Here is a 20,021-nt window from a genome sequence, read left to right on the forward strand (position 1 = left end):
CCCTGCTGTGCTCTTCTAATCGCTCTGTTGTCTGGCTGTGCAAAATTGGCAGCCAGGTGAGTTGTCTCAACCTCCCAACCCACCATAAAAGTCTCCCTCTTACTCTCACCGAGATTGTGGAGCACACAACAAGCAGCAATTACAATTGGAATCTTGGTTGCGCTGAGATCTTACCAAGTCAGTAAACTGTGCCAATGCCCTTTCAAACATCCAAAAGCACACTCCACCACCATTCTGCACTTGCTCGGCCTATAGTTGAACTGCTCCTTATTACTGTCAGGATGCCTGTGTAGGGCTTCATGAGCCATGGCATTAAGGGGTAGGCTGGGTCCCCGAGGATAACTATAGGCATTTCAACATCCCCAACAGGAATTTTCTGGTCTGGGAAGTAAGTCCCTTTCTGCATCCACAGTGCTCTGCACATTTCCCAAAGTCACTACCGTTGATAGCAACTGCTCAATGATTGCGTTGGCTGCTTGCAGCACAGCAGCCCCTACAGTAGATTTGCCCACTCCAAACTGATTCCAGACTGACTGGTAGCTGTCAGGTGTTGCAAGCTTTCACAGTGCTATGGCCACTCGCTTGCTTCTCAACAATGCGGGCTGCTCTCATCTTGGTGTCTTTGCACTTCAGGGCAGGGGACAGCAAGTCACAATCATTCCACCCTTCGATTCACACAGATAATGCGAAGTGCAGCACGCAGCTATGACCATGGGAATATTATCCTTGGTAAAGTCTAGCCTGCCATTTAAACACTTCCAGCAAGCTTTCAAACAGCCAAAGGCACGTTCGGCTAAGTAGCCGCATCTGCTCAGCCTGTTAAATTGCTCCTTGCTGATGTCCAGAAGCAGCCTAAACTTGCCAAGGCAGCCCCCAGCAAAGTCTATTTACTTCTGTTATTTAATTGCCTATTCATTTCTTTAAGTAGCCTGTTTGTTTTGGGGCTTTGGAGTGGGGAAGCTTCTGCTTTAGCAAGCCTATCTATTGGCTTCTTTGTGGATGTAATTGCCCATTCGTTTAAATTAAGAAGCCTGTTGTTTTTCTTTAAGTAGCTTTGTCATTGAAGTGTTGGCTTGGTTTTGTCTTTGTGATTGCCAGTGCCTCCGAAATGGGATTGGCTTGGTTTGGGCTTGCTGTGAAAAGGCAGTGCAGGTTTTTTAATCTTGTAGACCTGGGAGCATATGAGCTTCAGACAACTGCTTCTCTGCCTTTTGAGAACCCACTTCCAGAAAAGGTGGAAATACAGCAAGTGTGGCATAATGAGAGGTTTGTATCTCGACAAAGCTTTGCAACTAGGAACATACAACCTAGAAACTCATTTAATGCAGCAACCACACCACCACTTCTGCCTAAGGGAAATGAAATCCACTAGCGAGGGATCTCCACAGTACAAGAGAAATTCAGGGCTAAGTTTAGCCATCACACTTATGCAAATTGTCCTATGCATCTGTGAAGGCATAATTTGAGCAAGAACTGACCCTTGACCCTTAAGTTGACAGGATAGGCTCCTTTAATGATGCTTACTGGGTGCACAGAAGGACGACTATCAAGAGGCACTGGTTTATATGACTGCATGAGGCATTCACCTTGTGTAGTGCACTCTGCACCATGCACTCTATGGCTTGTAACATGCAATTTGTACCCTATGTACCATGCACTCCATTTATTCAGATTCAGCTAATACCAGTGAAAGCTTACTTTTTTTTTTTTAATCACAGTTCATCAGCTCAAATTGAAATCATCACTGCATCACCCCTCTGCACTTCCTTGTTGGTTGCCACCAGAAAAGTTTCCATACTCAGTATTTAAAAAGCCAGTGGTCAATGGAGAAAGAAATTAAGTACTAGTGCATACAGTTTGAAGGGCAATGAAAAAAACAAATCACCAATTTGGAATACATTCAGATGCCTTCTTGATGAAAAGGGAGATACTGTTGCATGTGTCGCATGTAAAACATTTTGTACTTTTAGTAACCATAAAACTGGTACTTCAAAATTACTTAAACATAAATGTAGATCAGAATCGGGATCCAGTTTGCTGAAGATATTTACCAAGCAATGTATCACTATCAGATGAGACATGAAGACAAGTGTGACTCAGGAATTATTGAAGTTTATAGCAACAGACATAGTACCTTTCGAGGTAGTCAGTGGCAAGGGCTTCCTTGCATATTCTCAATGTTTGATTAACATGGATGCCAGATATGGTCAAATGGATGTGTGTGCACATTCCACAACATTAGCCCAGCATGCTGCACTTGTGGCATAAGAAAAAAAGAGAACAAATCTCCACAGAGCTGAAAAACATTCTTGGCACAGTGAGTGAAGGGGTTACCCTCGTTCTCTGGATCATTACAGAAAGGTTGCCTATTTGGGAGTAACTGTTCATTACATAGTCACAACATGGTGGAGCAGGTGCTTTGATTCTGAGAGCGGGAAACCAAAAACTGCAGAGAGCGTTCTATCATCTGTTTTTCAGATACTCGGAAGATTTGATTTACACAGCAGTACCAACCCAGAGCTTTTCATTATGGACCGGGGAGTGAACGTGGGGACACTGACTTGGAGTCAGGGAGCACCTGCCGTTGTTCCGCATCTAAAGTTAATATTTATAAATAGAGACTTCTAGCACAGGCTCAAGCAGGTGAATGCATAGTGGAGGAAGGTTACTAAAAGTCCGTCATTTATAAATCTACTCCCACACCTAAATTCTGATCTTTGAAACCCCAGCTAAATAATAAATAGCTTTGTGCTTTTTTTGAATGTAAACTACCAACCGGTTGAAGTGTGTGTGACTGGATTAGGACCAGAACATCCACACATTTGTGACCTAATTAGAATTTGAAACTAGATTTCTGAGGTGTTAGAGCAAGACTTTTTTAAAGCAATCAATGAGATGTGACACTTTAACACTAGTGGGAATTTGATGTTCATGACTCTTGAGTGGCTTATAAAAATATAGACTGAGATTTTCTAGTAAGTGGGGTTGAGGAGTTGTGCTCCTGCATTTCTCTCTTTCTGTAGTGTCTGAGTTATTCGAGCAATGTGATCTTACCCAGTAGTTCCATAATCAGTTATAACAAATAAGTTTATTAAATACTGTGTTCCAATAATATGCATAGGCTTGGGATAATTCAATTTTTTAAAATAATTTTGAATGATATCAATGTTTATTTTTAAGCATTTTTTTTTCTATTTTAGCTGTTAAAATGTTCACAGTTCTAGGACATTGTGGTGTGTTTCGGACAATAGGGTCAGCCAGTATTTAATAACAGTAGACACTGGGGCTCAAAAAGTTATAGCCGTTAAAACACAGATAGTTTGATTTAAGGCTATTTATTTTGTATATATTGACAAAGTTCTTCAGCAGCATTTTTCTTACTTTGCTTATTTGTACATTTAAATTATTATAGGAATTTTTTTTGTTGATTTGTGTGTATATGGTGAAATTGACATTTTTACCAATAAAAATCTAATCCTGTCAAGTCTAAATATGTAGCACATTCCTTCTTCAAACATGAATTACTCTTCACAGGCTCATTGGAAGGTGAGCATTACTAGCACCACTTTATAGATTGGGTGCAGGAAGGTTGGTATATCAGAGGCCTCAGAGGAGAGCCAGGATTGTAAACTATGAGTTCCTTTTTCTGTACTTGACCTTTTATCCGTACCTTTTATGGAAACTATAGTTACTGAACAGTACGCTTTATTCAGCCAAAGGTACTACTAGGAAGATAATCCTACTTCTAGCGATGCAAAAAAACCGCCTTATTTTGGTGAAGAAATAACTCGGCTGTTGAGCCTTCTACAAGAAAGCATAGCCTTTCTCAACAAATGCATCTTGTATGTGTGTTTTGACAAGAGGCGTATTGTTGTAACAGTACTAAAATTCTGTCCTTAGCATTTTCCTTATCGACCATGCCTGGACATACCGTGTTGAACATGCACGCCAGCAGCTGTTGCATGTTCCCGGTCTGCTTCACAGAATGGCAAACCTCATGGGAATAGACTTTCACGGAGAGGTCGCGGATGAGGGAGCTATTGAGCAGGTGTTGCAAGAAATGTGGAAATACAACCAGACCTACCAGCTGTCTCAAGGGGTAAGTGACTCCTCCAATCAAGGATATTGAACTGTTCTGCTGGATCCTGAATTTAATCATACCAACACATGGATAACTAATACAGATGTCTCTCTTTAATATGAAAACACTTCTTTTGAGCCATTTAAGAATGGACTGCTGCTCAGAAGAGGGAGAGTAATTGCCTTGCAATTGTAAAAAGCAGTGAAAAGCTGCCAACATTTTAACAAAGGGGGTACCCATAAAGGTTTCCCTCTTAAACTATAATAGTTTCATGTAACAAGGAAGCACATTCAGCAAAGAGGAGGAGTTAGAAAAATGAGAAATCTGTTGGTGGTTTTTTCTTTCTTAAACGTTTCCTTTAATTTACAAGAGAATCAACTCTCTCTTAAAACAAAATAAGGCAGCATACAGTTGGCAAGCAAACTTGCATTAAGGGTGTTTGTTAGCAGTCAGTTGTCATACGTTGTTTGTAAACTACAGTGAGCGTAGGTGTTCTGATAGATACTGTGATGAGGTATGCAGACAAACAAAGCTGTGAAAGGGAATATTAGAATAACTCCTTTAAGTGTTCATTTGTTTTGTTTTTTTGTTTTTATTTTTCAAACGTACTCTTCTGGGAGGCAGAGTGGCCTAGAGGATAAGAGTAGTGGACTGGAACTCGGGAGATCTGGGTCTTATTCTTGGTTGGGCCACTGGCCTGCTGGATGACCTTGGGCAAGTCATTTGACCTTTCTGTGCCTTGGTTTCCCCATCTTTAAAATGGGGATGATGATGATGACCTCCTTTTGTAAAGCACTTCAAGATCTACTGATGAAAGGCACTGTATGAGAGCTGGGTATTATTATTACTATTCTACACTTTCTGCTAATCTAAAATTATCTTGACTTTCATACTGTCATCAGTTCGTTTTTCACTGGAAAATCATAAATCTTGGTTAGTTGAAATAGAGCACAGTAATACAGCTTTAGCATGAGCCCCTAACCTCTTCTGTCTTGCAGCATTCTTTTAATAGCATGCTTGTAAGGGGTGTCTGTCTTCTCTCTTCCCTTCTTTCCCACTCCCTCCCAGACTGCAGAGGAGAAGGTTCCTGTCTGGTATATTATGGATGAATTTGGATCCCGAATTCAGCATTCAGATGAGCCTACCTTTGCAACAGCACCTTTGTTTTACATTCCTCAGCAAATTGCTTACTCAGTTCTCTGGCCTTTAAGGGACCTTGAAACTGGTGGTAAGTGTGTCAGTACGTCAAGTATGTGATCTGTTTTTATCCAAAGTTCAGAACTGAATTTACATACCAAACCAATTCTATCTTATCACAATTCCAGTATGAGCTTAAACCACCCCCCACCTCTCCAACATCCTGCATGTCTTTAAAACACTTCTACCTCTACCTTCTCAGTGGCAAAACATCATATAGCTATAACTTCTCACTCACATCATGACTCGTATTAAAGATGTGGAGGCCTTCCTCTGCCCAGAAATGTTTGTTGTTGTTACAACAACGGATTGGAGAGTTTCTCTTTGTTGTCCAACTGAACTGCTTTTGTTAGAAAGCAGTGGATACAAAAATTACACAAACTACATTACAGGGACATTATTTAAGCTACAAAGTAAAGCACTCAAAATAAGGAAATGACACATTTAAAATTGCCCAGGTAGTCTTAATTTGGCGCCCTTCATCTATCCTGCGCACTGAATGAGGCGGAGCTCCTGGGGGAGGAAAAATAAGATGTGAACATATAGCTAACCCTAAGTAACATTTTTAAATTACACTTTTTTAAAAAAGTACTTTTTTTTTTTTTTAATCATTGCAGTTGTCCCATAATTTATGGTTGAATTATGTCATTTGCCTGAATGTGGTGTGGGGAAGGTTGTTAATGGAAAATGACTAGCAACCCTACAATTACTTTTATATCCCCCTGTAGAGGAAGTGACTCGTGACTATGCCTATGGGGAAACTGATCGTTTAATCAGGAAGTGTATGTTGTTGCCATGGGCGCCTACTGAGGTATTGGATGTTAACTATTCTACACCAGAACCATCAGAAGATCACTACCAGGTATAATTATAATGAATCTTTTCTTTACGATCTCTCTTATTAGGACGATCTCTTTAAACCTGGAATTACTTTGGTTTTGTTTCTCTTCATGACTGCAATATGAAGTATCAAGATTTCATAATCCAAAAGATTGCCTTATATAAATTTATATTCTATATAAGACGAAGAAGATGTAGTGAAGCCAGAAATAAAAATGTATAGCAGTTCTAAAACTAAAACAATAGTGACTTGCCACATCTTGCAGTTCCCTTTGCTATCTCACATCCAAACAGGCACCGAGTAGCCTAGTTCAAAGGCTTCTGATATGCCATAAACCCAAATTATGTGGAATTCATCATGCTGATTCAGAGGTTGGAGCAATTGCTAAATAGGTTCGTCCCTATTGGATTTATTAGTACAGAGTATTTGGTCAATCCCATAATATAGGAAGATTAATCTTTGTAGCAAGGAACAAAATCTTATTTCCAGCCTCATTATTCATTTTATGTTACAATTCTAAAGCAATTAAATACTACACCGAGGACAGAATTTCCAAGCTGACTCTCTGCTTTTCAAGTATCTTTCCCGCAAATACTTCCCTTTTGAGCTTTTGTGCTGTGACAGAGAACTCGGTTATATTTTAAAGGTGTGAAGTGAATGTCATGTGGTGTCTTCTCTTTTGGCAAATAGGCTACAAAAAATGTGCCAAAACTTTCCAAAACGGGAGACTAACTTTTATGCATCAGTGGAAACTGTTGGTTGCTCATAGGGTGGATTGATTTTAATCATGGTTTAAATCAGCTATCAGGAAACTTTAAATTTGAATAATTGATTTTAATTGTGTTTTGCATTTATACTGATTTAAGAAAATAACTTACCCCATTTAAGAGAGGCTGAATCTCACTGGTGGATAACAATTAAAAATGCTAATTTGCAACTAAACATAACCTTTACACTAAATCTGGTGCTGCTTTTTGCTAACCAGGAAGATATGTTGTATCTATGTACATTTATTTAAGCAATTATATAGTATATCTTTTACCAGATGATTAATTTTTTACATTTTCAAGTTCTATTTGGATGGAAATACTAATTCAATTAAAAATGCACAGAACAGAAATAGGTTTTTGATTTAATCTTCCTTTTTTCAATCCATGCTGGATGCTCAGAACTTTCAAAATTCAGGCCAGGCCTTTGAAGGCACCCCTCCTGCACCACAGTGGTCTGCTACTTTTGGGCCACATGGTGAGGGGTGGGATAGCTGTTTAGCTCCAGTTACTGTAGTGACTGCAGCCAGTCAGAAACCAGGTTAGCTTGTTTCCACCAAATAAATGAAAATACCAAAAATAATCAGTCTCTTATTACATGTGTCAGACTTTTTTTGAAGAGATAGTACTTGTTTTTGGAGGGCTATATTTTCTTGGTTTAGAGACTCGGAGCAACATTTCACTTTTTTAATTTTGATCAAATGTTTGCTTTTTTGAGCAAAAGTGCCTTGAGCCCAGGATAAGGCATTTCCGTATGTGGTTTAATTCTGTTTTATAATTATCAGGTTAAGTTAGAGAAGTAGTGTTTCTTGCAGCTGGTTGTCATTTTATCTGTGATAATGCAGTGCATCTTTACAAGGGAGATGATCTTCAGATCCCAGTTATTCTCTTTTCTGTCTCATTCTGGTACCCATAAGAGTTGTCATGGGAACAGTTGGCAGAAGCACCAGCCGCCTGAGTGCATGTTGCATTTCCATACCAATCAGTTAGCTGCTGAACTTCTGATGAAATACCAGTGCAAAGTAGCTCTGGGTGCTTGGTGCCATCCTGTACACCAAGATAGGACACCATCCCTTTGATGCAGCCAAGCATATTAGAGATAAGTGCAAAATATCTGAAAATCTCCCTGAGCACATTTGCAATTCATATTTTACATAAAAAAATATTTTTACAACTCAGTTTCTGCAACTTGAAAATATTTTATTTATAATATGTAACTAACCATTTACAGTTTATTAAACTTTTATGACATCTTACTTTACTGATGTTTCCTTCAAATTCTGCTGCATAAACTTACAATAGTAATCTGTCCTGCCTTGAATCAGAAGGCCGATTTCCTTTTACATTGATCTGAAAGGCTTTAATATTTTGTGTAGTAGAGTAACAAACATGATGCTTCGAACACAAGCATGTGGCTGCTGGATCACTAATCTCACTGTTACTAACAGTACAACACAGTAAACAAAAAAGCTATAACTTAAACTGGGATTTTACTAACACTGAGTAATTTGATTTCTGCAATAGTATTTTGGAGTATTTTAAGAGCAGAAGATTACAATTTCAAGTGCAGACTTTTTTCTCACTAGGTAGTGAAAACAAGAAGTAATTTATATTCCTGCAATCCAATCTCTTTTGAAGATAGCTAAGGTTCTTTTTTATGCTTTTTGTTTGCACCTTTTAATTATAAGTAATTGAATCTCCAGCAACAATAATTTTAAGGATTAGAATCCTGTGTCTGAACTGGATTGCCTGTCCCAGCAGTATCCTCTGTGGGGACAGCGCAAGTGTATGTCACAGTGGAATCTCCATTCTCAAGAGCTGCTGTAACCATATCCAAAGGAACTAATCCATAGGTGCAGCCAGGGGCGGCTCTAGGCATTTCGTTGCCCCAAGCACGGCAGGGAGACTGCGTTCGGTGGCTTGCCTGTGGGAGGTCCGCTGGTCCTGCAGCCATGCCTGCGGTAGGTCCAGAAGCCATGGGACCAGCGGATCCTCCACGGGCAAGCTGCCGAAGGCAGCCTTCCTGCCGCCCCCGCAGTGCCGGCAGAGTGCCCCCTGCGGCTTGCCGCCCCAAGCACATGCTTGGCATGCTGGGGCCTGGAGCTGCCCCTGGGTGCATCTGCTCCAGTTCCATAAGAGACCCTTTGCTTCTCATCCCAGATATCCCACACAGTTCCTTTGATGCAGACTGTTGCAATGAATGGAGTGTGACAATTTCCCTTTTACAATCAAATATGCCAATGACATCATGGCTGGAGTTTTCTAAAGCACTCAGTGTTAGCCTACCACTAATGCCTTTGAAGTCAATGATAAAATTCCCATTTATTTTAATAGGAGCAGAGTTAGGTCAACACCATGTTTTGATATTCTGGCTGCCTCCCCAGTTTACAGTACATTAAACCATCATTTATTCAGTGAAGCTATACCTTGGCTGTCTTTAAAAAAAAATAAAATAAAATAAAAAATCAATGTAGATTTCTCAAAGTAGAGTCCTAAGGAAGTTTATCTTTTGCTAAAAGACAACGTGATTGGCCAAGTGTGCAAGGGAATTTCTATCTAACCTGATATTTTATATTTTTTTAAAAATATAGCAGTGGAGAAGGGAGAGTGGATGAACTCTGAAGTGTTTGTGCTTCAGTGAAACTTTCATATGCCAACACTAATAAAACACCCAAGCACTGTTGTTTTACATCCTGTTGAACTTTTTTATGTCTTGCATTAATTTCTTTTTCACAGCGTCTCTGTTTTCATGCACTCTTGGAAAAAAAAAAATCAACTCAATTTTGGCCTAAATTACTGTACACGGTCCTTTAACACGTTAAGATTGTGAGGTTTGATGGAAGTTTGCTTGTGCTACTTAACATAAACTTGTTTGTTTTTTCTTTGTTTTGTTTTTTTAGGCTATTTTAGACAAAAACAAGGAGAAACTACCTGTGGCTATAAATCCTCCAGTTTATGACAAGAATAAAATTTTCAAGTATGTATCTTCAAACAAAATGCCTTTTAAAATGCTTCCTGACAGCTGAAACGTATACAACCTGAATAGGAGGCTTATCCTTTTCAGAAGGTTCGCACAGGTGCATAAGTCCTGCGGGTGCTGCCGCCGCACCCCCTGGCTTCAAATGGTTCCCATCATGTACTGAGTTTACAGTTTGGTTCTGTGGCTCTCAGCATCCCCACTATACAAATTGTTCCAGCCCCCCTGCACGGGTGGTATTATATTGATCCATGCTTGGAACTCTGACTGCAGGAGTTACTAGTTCTTTGGAGTCTGTCTAGGAGCAATGGATATTGCCACCTTTATGACTTTTACTCTGCGTTTTAGAATCTTGAAGAGATGCCACCTTCAGGATGAAAGGAATTTAGCACAACATCTTGGTGCTGGGAATCTCTGCATTTTATTTATTTTAACTAAGAATTTAATGTCCATGGGGAAAATTTTAAGTCTTCAGTCTATCCACAGAGCAAGTACAGTGGCAGTAGTACAAGTTTCCCCATGCCGCCTCATTGGATTAGACCATGCATATTCCATTTCTGAGCTCTTCAGTTGCCACTGCTACCAAATGGTCATGTTAAAGCTGGTCAGTATATATATGGGGAGGCAAGGGAAGGACACAGGTAATTCTCTCCCCTCCACCTCTTCCAACTATCTTTGGGATATACCGTATATACTTGTTCATAAGCCAAATATTTTTGATAAAAAAGTGATGCACCAAAGAGCAGGGGTCAGCTTATAAATGGTCTACACCAAAATCTGATGATTTTAAACTCTGTGGAATCGTTGAATTAAATATCTAATACATCGTCATTTTGTTTAGCTCGAGCGTTCACAGATATGGAGCCCCTCAGTTCCCAGTGTCTGCGGTTTGCCGTTCCCAGCCAATGGGAGCTATGGGAAGTGGCTGGGAACAGCAAACGGCAGACACTGGGAACTGAGGGGCTCCATGCCTGTGAACGCTCCAGGTAAACAAAATGTCCAGGCCCGCTAGCGGCTTACCCTAACTGGCCAGAAGCCAAAGTTTGCCAACCCCTGAAATGTAGGGTCGACTTATGAAAGGGTCATACAGTTTTTGCTATTTTTACCTCACCATCTTGGGAGGTCGGCTTATAAATGAACGGGCTAATGAACGAGTATATACGGAATGCCTTTCTGTACAACAGCAGCAGAATAGCCCTAATCCTTCAGAGGCGGGCTGGAGGAAGGGCTTGGTTGTGAAAGGTAGTTCAATAGGATTTTAAACCAGGATTAAAAGGTATGGTAGCATTGGATGCTAGAGGGAATAGCTCTTAGCCATTGCCCCCACTCCAGTATGACGTGTGCTGCTGCAAGAGATTTGCCATTAAACTTCTTGTATGATTTCAGTATTTGAGGCCAGCCACCCATCCTCAATAGAATGAAAGGATCATTTCAGTTAAGTTTTATAGAAGCGCATATCTTAATTAATTATGGGCAGTATAGTGGGATACAGAAACCTAAAGTACAAAGATGACAGTATTCTTATTTTCAGTTAGAAGCCCAGCACCTTATTTTATGGGTTTTGCTATACGGATCCATAGGTTACCTTTCTTTTCCTGAGGAGAGATGATTATAGAAAGTCTCTTTTTCAAGTTGGGCTTCCCCCAGTTGTTTCAGTTGTCCAGAAACAGTTGAACTATCATGTTGGAAAACCTGCAGAGGTAAGCAAGAGTTTGTTTCTCAGTGGGATTGCTGCTGCATTCAATCACTGAAAATTAGAGGGGCAGAATATGAAGTATAGTTAGGATAGGGACAACAATAACGTTGCTGAGTATACCAGCTGCCTTTTTCCCTATACACCGCCTCTCTTTCCCCAAGGTAAATATGTCACTTAAATGCCATTCACAGCAGGAATCCAAAGCCTTGCAGCATTCTTGATACTCCCCGTTTTCTCATTCTGAAGGAACATCATCAGTACTCATATCTTCCCCCACACAGTCCTTGGTGTGGTCTCTTCTTGACATTAGAGAACATCTCAAATAACTTATAACACTCCTTTGTAGGATGCAGCTTCTTTCATGGGTGGGATAGGCCTGTTGGCATGACAGGCAGCTACGTGGTGTGTATGTGAGAGAACTTTCTCTGCTCTGCGAACTGCTATGTGGGCGCTCTGCTTCATGTTGTAGGGGATAAGGGAGCCCAAGAAGGAATCAGAATCCATAGCTTGTTGAGCCATAGACATTTCCCCACACCTCATTGGCTTTCAAACACAGTGGAATGGGTTTATCTCAGGGCTGGTGAGCCCGCAGGCAGTGGCAGCACTGTATCCGTGTACACCCTGATTGTTACTGGGAGGAAAATCAGGCGGGCATGCAAAAGCAGGGGGACATGCACAGCCCAGATTTGGAATTCTATGTTCTGTGCCCCTTTTGTACAGGGAGGGGTAAAGTTCACATCCTGGAATCTGTTTCCAGTCTGAATTTCTAAAAAGTGTATCATAGTCATCTTGCCTCGAAGTAGAGGTAGAACGCAGAGCATGGGGAGGTGACAAATATACAGAGCAAATTCTAAAACTGTAGAATAAAGGAAACCAAGAACAAATATTTCTAAAAGGGAGGTTAGTGATTACTGTTTTATGTAGCTTGAACTATTTCTACAGGAAGAATTTTATTCATTGGTGGTTAATGTTGGTTTTTTACTTCCTTTTCAAGCCCATTACAAATTTCAGAGACAATTCTGTTGCGTAAATTTTTGACAGGTAAAACACTCTTGAATTTGTGTTAGATCTGTTCTTTTTCTCTTTGTCTTAAGATCTTTTTCCAGCATTTCTTGTCAGTGCTATCAATCATCCTTAAAGCTTCCAAAAGTGCTTAAAGAGCTGACATAAGAAGAAATCTTTTTTTGTCTTGATCAGTCTCTTCAGATTTCAGCTGTGGCAATTCACCCTCAACCCCAGACCTGTTCTTGGCTTCATAGACCTTCATGGAGACAGTTTAATTTGCTCAGTGGCAGTGTTTTGGTTCAACATTTTTTTGCACAACAACATTAGATATATATAAAAAATGCTATCAGTCTTATTCCCTACCCCGATTTGTGTTGTGAATATTCAAGCTTCGATATGTTTTGGAGGTGGTAGGGAGGAAATCATTAAAAAAACTCAAATGTTTGCTGCTGCTTACTTTCCATATTGGTTTTGAAATATTATTATAAAGCTTCTAAATCAGTCAGATGTAACTTAGAATCATCGAAATGTAGGGCTGGTAGGACCTTGAGAGGTCATCAAGTCCAGCCCCCTGTGCTGAGGCAGCACCAAGTAAATTTGTTTCTGTGGTGGATTTTAACACTTGTCCTGTTGAATTTTTATTTTCCCCTCCATGTGTCAGAGTTGCAGTTAGAGACCCTGTCATGTATCATAGTCTCTAAAATGAGATTTTGTGCGTTTTTACTAAGAGATTTTAAAAATCCTAATACTTTCCTTTGCATGCAGTTTGAATTTGAAGAAATTACTGTCATGGAGGTCTATCTAGTCCAGTATCCTGTTTCTAATCCCTGGACAGTTCCAGATGCTTCAGAGGGAGGTGCTAGATACCCTCTAGTGGACCTTTGTAGAATAACCTGCTTGTTGGGAAGTGTCTCTTGCAAGCCACAATAATTGGTTATGCCATTAATTGTGAGGCTGTAATACTTTCTGGTGTGAATGAGAGAGAGACTATACTGGAGGTACTAGAAGTCTGTCTCTGGATGTAATATAAACTGTTATCAGACAAATGTCTATTTTTTTTTTTTAATCCTGTTACGTTCTCTTGTGGCAGAGAGCTCTATAGTTCAATTATGTATTGTCCTATATAAGTTTCCTTTTCAATCTTAAATGTTTTTTGCCTTTCAATTTCTTTGCACTTCCTCAGACTTCTATGAGTGGAGTGCAGCTGCAGCATCTTAAAAACATGATCTGTTCCACATTTGAAGTGAGTGAAAAGGTCCTGCTCTTTGTGCAGAATTGTCTCCTCTGCAACTAATAAAAACACAGACTCATTTGAGTTTGCTGACTCTGGAAGGCTTCCTGCAATTATTGTCGTCAAAAGGGAGAAGTCACCTTGAATGCACTTTGGTTCATTCTTTTGTGTGGCTTAGCTAACAAGAAAAGCAGTAGTACAGGACTTGTGGTGCTATATGCATTGTAACCCATATTTTAAGAACAACTTGTAATTCCTGGGTTGGATAATATATTCATGAATCTTATGGTTTAGCTTATACCATTGCCAGAACGATAGGTTAAAGCTGCAAGAGTGAATATGGTGGCGTATCCAACAATGGCCCTGACTTCCACCTGCTGTCTTTTCTGCATGGTTCTGGAAAACCATGTTTACTTACGTTTGGGAAAGGAGGTACTGGAAGGCTGTCCTCTCTACACAAGCTAAAGATGAGGTTGATGTGTAGTCTGCAATGTATGGTAGTTGTAAGGTGCATGTGTCTGTGACTAATGGAGTAGAGGGTATGTGCTGTTAGATGCCTAACTTTCAACTCCTTGGTAAGTATGAATGTCCTTTGGCCCAGCCCAAACTGGACACACAATGTATTATGGTGGGGTATGAATTTTCCTGGTGTTTTCTTAATCTTAAAAGCCCTGACAAAGCAGAGGCTTTTTTTCATGAAAGAACCCAGCTGGCTCAGGAGCCATGGTGCTCATTGAAAGAGACAAGAATGATTTTAAAATGAACGTTAGGTGAGCAGTATTCCTTACAGCTGCATCTTCCATGTGTCTGTAAATGTAGGTCAGTGTGAAGAACTACTTTGACAGTGTTCTTTGATAGCTGGAGATTTTTAGTTTTTTTGAAAGGATATTGTTTTTGTGCTTAGAGGATTTTTTTTTAATCCACCTTTTAAATTGTACCTGTGGAGGGGGAACTTGCTCTTTAAACCAGAAGTATGGAATAACCATATTTAGATCAGTACTTGCATTTCCTTGTGATTCAGCACAGCACAAAGCTTATGCAGACCTCCTACGTGAATTAATGCTCTTGAGAAATGGATTTATTAATATGATAGATTCCGTGCTGGGAGAAGATGACCCACTTGTCAATTGAATTAATGACTAGCAAAAAGTACATTCGGCTCCTCTGCTGAGGAGAGCAGATATCTGATGCACAGCTAATGGCAGAAGTCTATTAAGATTAATTGGAAATGCTAAAAAAAAGTAATGTAGAGGAGAACAGCCAGCCTGACAAAACGATGTCTAGGAGTGACGAGGAATGAAGACTTACCAGAGGCGCCAACTGTCACTTGGAAGGGCCAGGCACCTTCTCCCCTCTCCTTTTGAAGGCCAAATGCCTTGTCTTTTGGCCCAGTATTAGCCACCAAATGGAGGAGGATGAATCAAGATGGGTTTCTATTAGGGCTGTCAAGTGATTAAAAAAATTAATCGTGTGATTAATTGTGCTGTTGATAATAGAATATCATTTAAATATTTTTGGATGTTTTCTATATTTTCAAATATATTGATTCAGTTACAACACAGAATACAAAGTATTCTGCTTGCTTTTTATTTATTTTTTATTACAGATATTTTCACTGTAAAACAAAAGAAATATTATTTTTAAATTCACCTAATACGGGTACTGTAGTGCAATCTTTTTCATGAAAGTTGAACTTACAAATGTAGTATTAAAAAAAAAAAAAAAAAACAACCTCAATACAATCTAAAACTTTAGAGCCTACAAGTCCACTCAGTCCTACATCTTGTTCAGCCAGTTGCTCAGACAAACAAGTTTGTTTACATATGCAGAAGATAATGCTGCCTGCTTGTTGTTTACAATGTCACCTGAAAGTGAGAATAGGTATTTGCATGGCACTGTTGTAGCTGGCATTACAACGTTTTTCCGTGCCAGATATGCTAAACATTCGTATGCCTCTTCTTGCTTCAGCCACCATTCCAGAGGACAAGCTTCCGTGCTGATGATGCTCATTTAAAAAAAGTGTTAATTAAATTTGTGACTCAGCTCCTTAGGGGAGAATTGTATGTCTCCTGCTGTTTTACCTGCATTCTGCCATATATTTCATGTTATAGCAGTCTCAGATGATGACCCAGCGTATGTTGTTCACTTTAAGAACACTTTCACTGCAGATTTGACAAAGTGCAAAGAAGGTACCAATGTGAGATTTCTAAAGATAGCTACAGCACTCAACCTAAAGATTAAGAATCTGAAGTGTCTTCAAAATCTGAGAGGGACAAAATGTGGAGCATGATTTCAGAAGTCTTAAAAGAGCAACACTACGGTGAGGAAACTACAGAACCTAAACCACCAAAAAAGAAAATCAACCTTCTGTTGGTGGCATCTCTGACTCAACGATGAAAGTGGACATGTCAGTCCATGCTGCTTTGGATCGCTATCGAGCAGAACCCGTCATAAACATGGATGCATGTCCTCTGGAATGGTGGTTCAAGCATGAAGGGGCATATGAATCTTTAGTGCATTTCAGTTAATCCCGTGAGTTAACTGCAATTAATCGACAGCCCTAGTTTCTTCTTCGAGTGCTTGCTCGTGTCAATTCCATTCTAGGTGTAAGCACACCCACATGCACAGTCGTCGGAGATTTTTGCTGTAGCAGTATCCGTAGGGCCAGCTGTGGCGCCCCCTTGAGTGCCATGCTCATGATCTGGAATAGTAGGCACTTCCGGCCTAATGCACTCTCAATTCTTTCTTGCCACCCGTGACTGTTGGTCGGAGCACTTCGTCTTGCTTTTCAAGAGCGTGAGCAGTTCTTTACAACTCATTGATGATCATTTTTGTATATAGGAAATTGGTACTTTAATTAGCCATTAAGTTAAATGTTAGGTTAGTTTGGTAGTTAGGGTCCTGGTTGGGACTTCGCCCCAGAGTAAGGCATTCCTCGTTCCCCCAGCTTCAAACCATGCTTGTCATGCAACAGGCCAGTGCCTGTTAGTGATCCCCGTGACAGCTGAGTGAAGTGCTTGGGGGAGTCCCATAGAAAGGACAAGTGCAGAATCTGTAAAAACTTTCAGCCTAGAACCAAAAAGGAGCGGGATATCCACTTGAGGGCCCTCCTCATGGAGGCTGTGCTTCGTCTTGCATTGGAGCCCTCCCACTCGGGCTCCTACCTTGGCATCAGTGTAGAGCGTTCCATCTGGCACCATTCCCCCTTGCCGGTGCCTAAGAAGCGGCAAAAGAAGAGGAGCTCCCCCTTTCTCCCCTCCCCCCTCGGCACCAGAGAGGAAAGAGGCTTTGGGCAAAGGACCTATGTCAGGCCACGTGCCCACCCCAGAGTTTCACAGGGGCACCACTGTGGTCTGACCCCCTAGCCCAGTCAGTGATCCATCTCCAACTCCTAAGAGTGGCAAGGGACCCTGACTTCTCCTAGAGCCCTTTGTTGCCTGAAGCAGCCCCAGTGGCTAAAGAGCAAGCAGTTCATCTGGCACTGCAGACATGGTGAGCGGCGCAGCAAGTTCCAGCACCTAAGGAGCCGTCCCTGGACGAACAAGGGGAACCCACCCCTCCCCCAGTGGTGCAGTCGTTTTTGTTGTCTCCGAGCGAAGCAAGGGTGGGCCCCTCCCAAATGGACAGTCCACCTCGATGACTTCAAGGAGCTCCAGGCTCTCCTTAAAAGGGTTACTACCAAACTGAACTTGGAGATTGAGGAGTTGGCAAAGGAGTCCAACCTCCCACCACCACAGCCTGGGTCGTGCTGCCTGTCCACCCAGGGGTCCTTAAGATTGCCAAATTGCTGTGGTAGACCCCCTCTTCCATTCTGCCTGCTTTTAAGAAGGTGGAAAAGTACAACATCACTGCAAAAGGATTTGAATATCTGTAAGTGCACCCTCCAGCAGAGGCATGGGTCATGTCCACTGTTAATGAAAGGGACAGGCAGGGGCAAGTCAGTGGCATGCCAAAAAGCAAAGACACCAAGAGACTGGACTTGTTTGGCAGAAAAATTCATTCAATGGCCAGTCTGCAATTTCGGGTGTTTAACCACCAGGCCTTGTTAGGCAGATACAATTTTAATCTGTGGGACTCCCTTAGCAAATTCAAAGAGACCTTCCCACACGACCAAGTCCAGGAGTTCACCACTTTAGAGGAGGAAGGCACAGTGGTGGCGAGAGGGGCCTTCCAGATGGCCTGGGACACTATGGACTCGGCAGCCAGGGTTGTCGCCTCTGCGGTGATCATGAGGTGCAGCCCTTGGTTACGGTCCTCTGGATTACCCCAGGAGATGCAAACCACCATTCAGGACCTCCTGTTTGAGGGAGTGGGGCTCTTCTCTGAGCTCACAAATGCAAGGCTGTACAGCTTTAAAGACTCCCGTACCATCCTCCACTCATCGGGCCTTCCTAGCCTGCTAAGGAGTATGAATCCGTTCCATCTTCGTCCACTTCCCCAGTCTAGGTCCTGGGGGACTCCCTGGCTGAGCACCTACAGGAAAAAGAATAGAGACAAGGGGTTTAAGCAGAGACTCCCGTTGTCTTCCCATTTGCCTACTCAGCCTGGCTCTTCCAGGAAGCCAGAAACAGGCATTTTGAGAGTGTATTCGAGGACAGCATCCCAGTCACATCCCACGATCCACCCTCCTACTCTTTCCTCAACTGCTTGCACCCCTTCCGGTCGGCCTGGTCACAGTTGACCTCAGATTGTTGGGTGCTCAACGTAATATCTTCAGGTTACACCCTGCAGTTCGTGGCCAAACTTCCCTCCCACCCCCCTTCCCTGTTGCTCTTCAGGGTCCCTTCTCATGAGCAACTTCTCATTCAAGAGGTCCATAACCTCCTGCACCTGGGGGCAGTGGAGGAGGTCCCTTGGGACATGAAAGGGAAAGGGTTCTACTCTTTCTACTTCCTAATCCTGAAAGTAAGAGGGTGTCTCAGACCCTTTCTAGACATGAGTCACCTCAACAAGTTGAAGTTTTTCATGGTTTCCCTGGCCTCCATCATCCTCTCCTTGGATCTGGGAGACTGATATGCCGCCCTCGACTTGAAGGATGCATATTTTCATATTTCCATTTTCCTAGGACACAGACGCTTCCTCCAGTTTGTGTTGGGTCAGTGCCATTTGCAATTCACAACGTTGCCCTTTGGTCTCCTGTCAGCCCCGAGAGTGTTCACAAAGTGCATAGCGCCAGTGACCACTTACTTGAGATGTTCAAATTTACCCTTACCTCGCTGACTAGCTAATAAAGGGCCAATCCTGGGATCTGGTGCGACGGCATCTCAGTGTGGTTTGCTCCATCTGTCGCAACCTGGGGCTGTTAATAATTGAGAAAAAGTCAACCTTAGTTCCAGTGCAGTGCATCGACTCGACTCAGGCCAGAGCTTTCCTCCCCAAGGCCCAGTTCCGAGCCATGGCAGACTTGATCTTGTGCGTTCAAGCCCACCCTCTCGCCATTGCTCCCGCGTGCCTGCGGTTGTTGGTTCACATGGTGGCCTGCACTTACATGTGCCGACACATGCAGCTCCATCTGCAGGTGTGGCTAGCATTGGTCTACGTCCCCAGCAGACACAGCATTGACCATGTAGTCAGGGTCCCAGACCTCATTCTGTCGTCACTCATGTGGTGGCAGAATCCTGTATCGGTGTTGGAGGGAGTTACCTTTGCGGCTGCATCCCGGTCAGTGACCCTCATCTCTGATGGCCTGGGATAGGGAGCCCACCTGGATGATCTCAGCACACAAGGTTATTGATTGAGTCACGATCGCTCCCTATACATTAACGTCGGGGAACTCTGAGTGGTTCTCTTGGCCTGCCAAGCCTTTCTACCTCACATCAGAAGCAGGGTGGTCCACGTCCTGACAGACAATACAGCAGTTATGTTCTATATCATCAAGCAAGGCGGGGCCAGATCATCTGCCCCTTGCCAAGTGGGACTTCAGTGTACAGCATGACATCCATCTCGTAGTTGCACTTCCTCTCCCTCCCCTCCACGCCTCCTGGGGCCAGAAACACTTCGGCAGATCATCTCAGCAGGACCTTCTCGTTTTGCTACGAGGAGTCTCTTCATCCAGAAGTGGTCAGCCTCATCTTCCAGGGGTGAGAGGCTGCCCAGGTGGACCTGTTCACGTCCAAGTAGAACAGGAAATGCCACATTTTTTGCTCAATTCAGGGGATTGACAGAGGCTCCCTGTCAGACGCTTTTCTGCTCCCATGGTCGGGGGCTCTGATGTATGCCTTCCCTG

The 20,021-nt window shown here is 42.2% G+C and overlaps 1 protein-coding gene across 1 annotated transcript in view; it reads left to right on the forward strand.

Annotated features, from left to right (window-relative positions):
* The window catches only part of TTLL12 (tubulin tyrosine ligase like 12), a 62,862-nt gene that overhangs the window by 26,481 nt on the left and 16,360 nt on the right, over positions 1–20,021 (forward strand). The window contains exons 3-6 of the mRNA XM_030540180.1: positions 3,901–4,099; positions 5,150–5,309; positions 6,007–6,140; positions 9,787–9,863. Coding sequence (XP_030396040.1) covers positions 3,901–4,099; positions 5,150–5,309; positions 6,007–6,140; positions 9,787–9,863 — 570 coding nt within the window. The remainder of the gene's footprint in view (positions 1–3,900; positions 4,100–5,149; positions 5,310–6,006; positions 6,141–9,786; positions 9,864–20,021) is intronic.

The sequence above is a fragment of the Gopherus evgoodei genome, chromosome 1 (assembly GCF_007399415.2).
Source record: "Gopherus evgoodei ecotype Sinaloan lineage chromosome 1, rGopEvg1_v1.p, whole genome shotgun sequence".
NCBI classification, from domain to species: domain Eukaryota; kingdom Metazoa; phylum Chordata; order Testudines; family Testudinidae; genus Gopherus; species Gopherus evgoodei.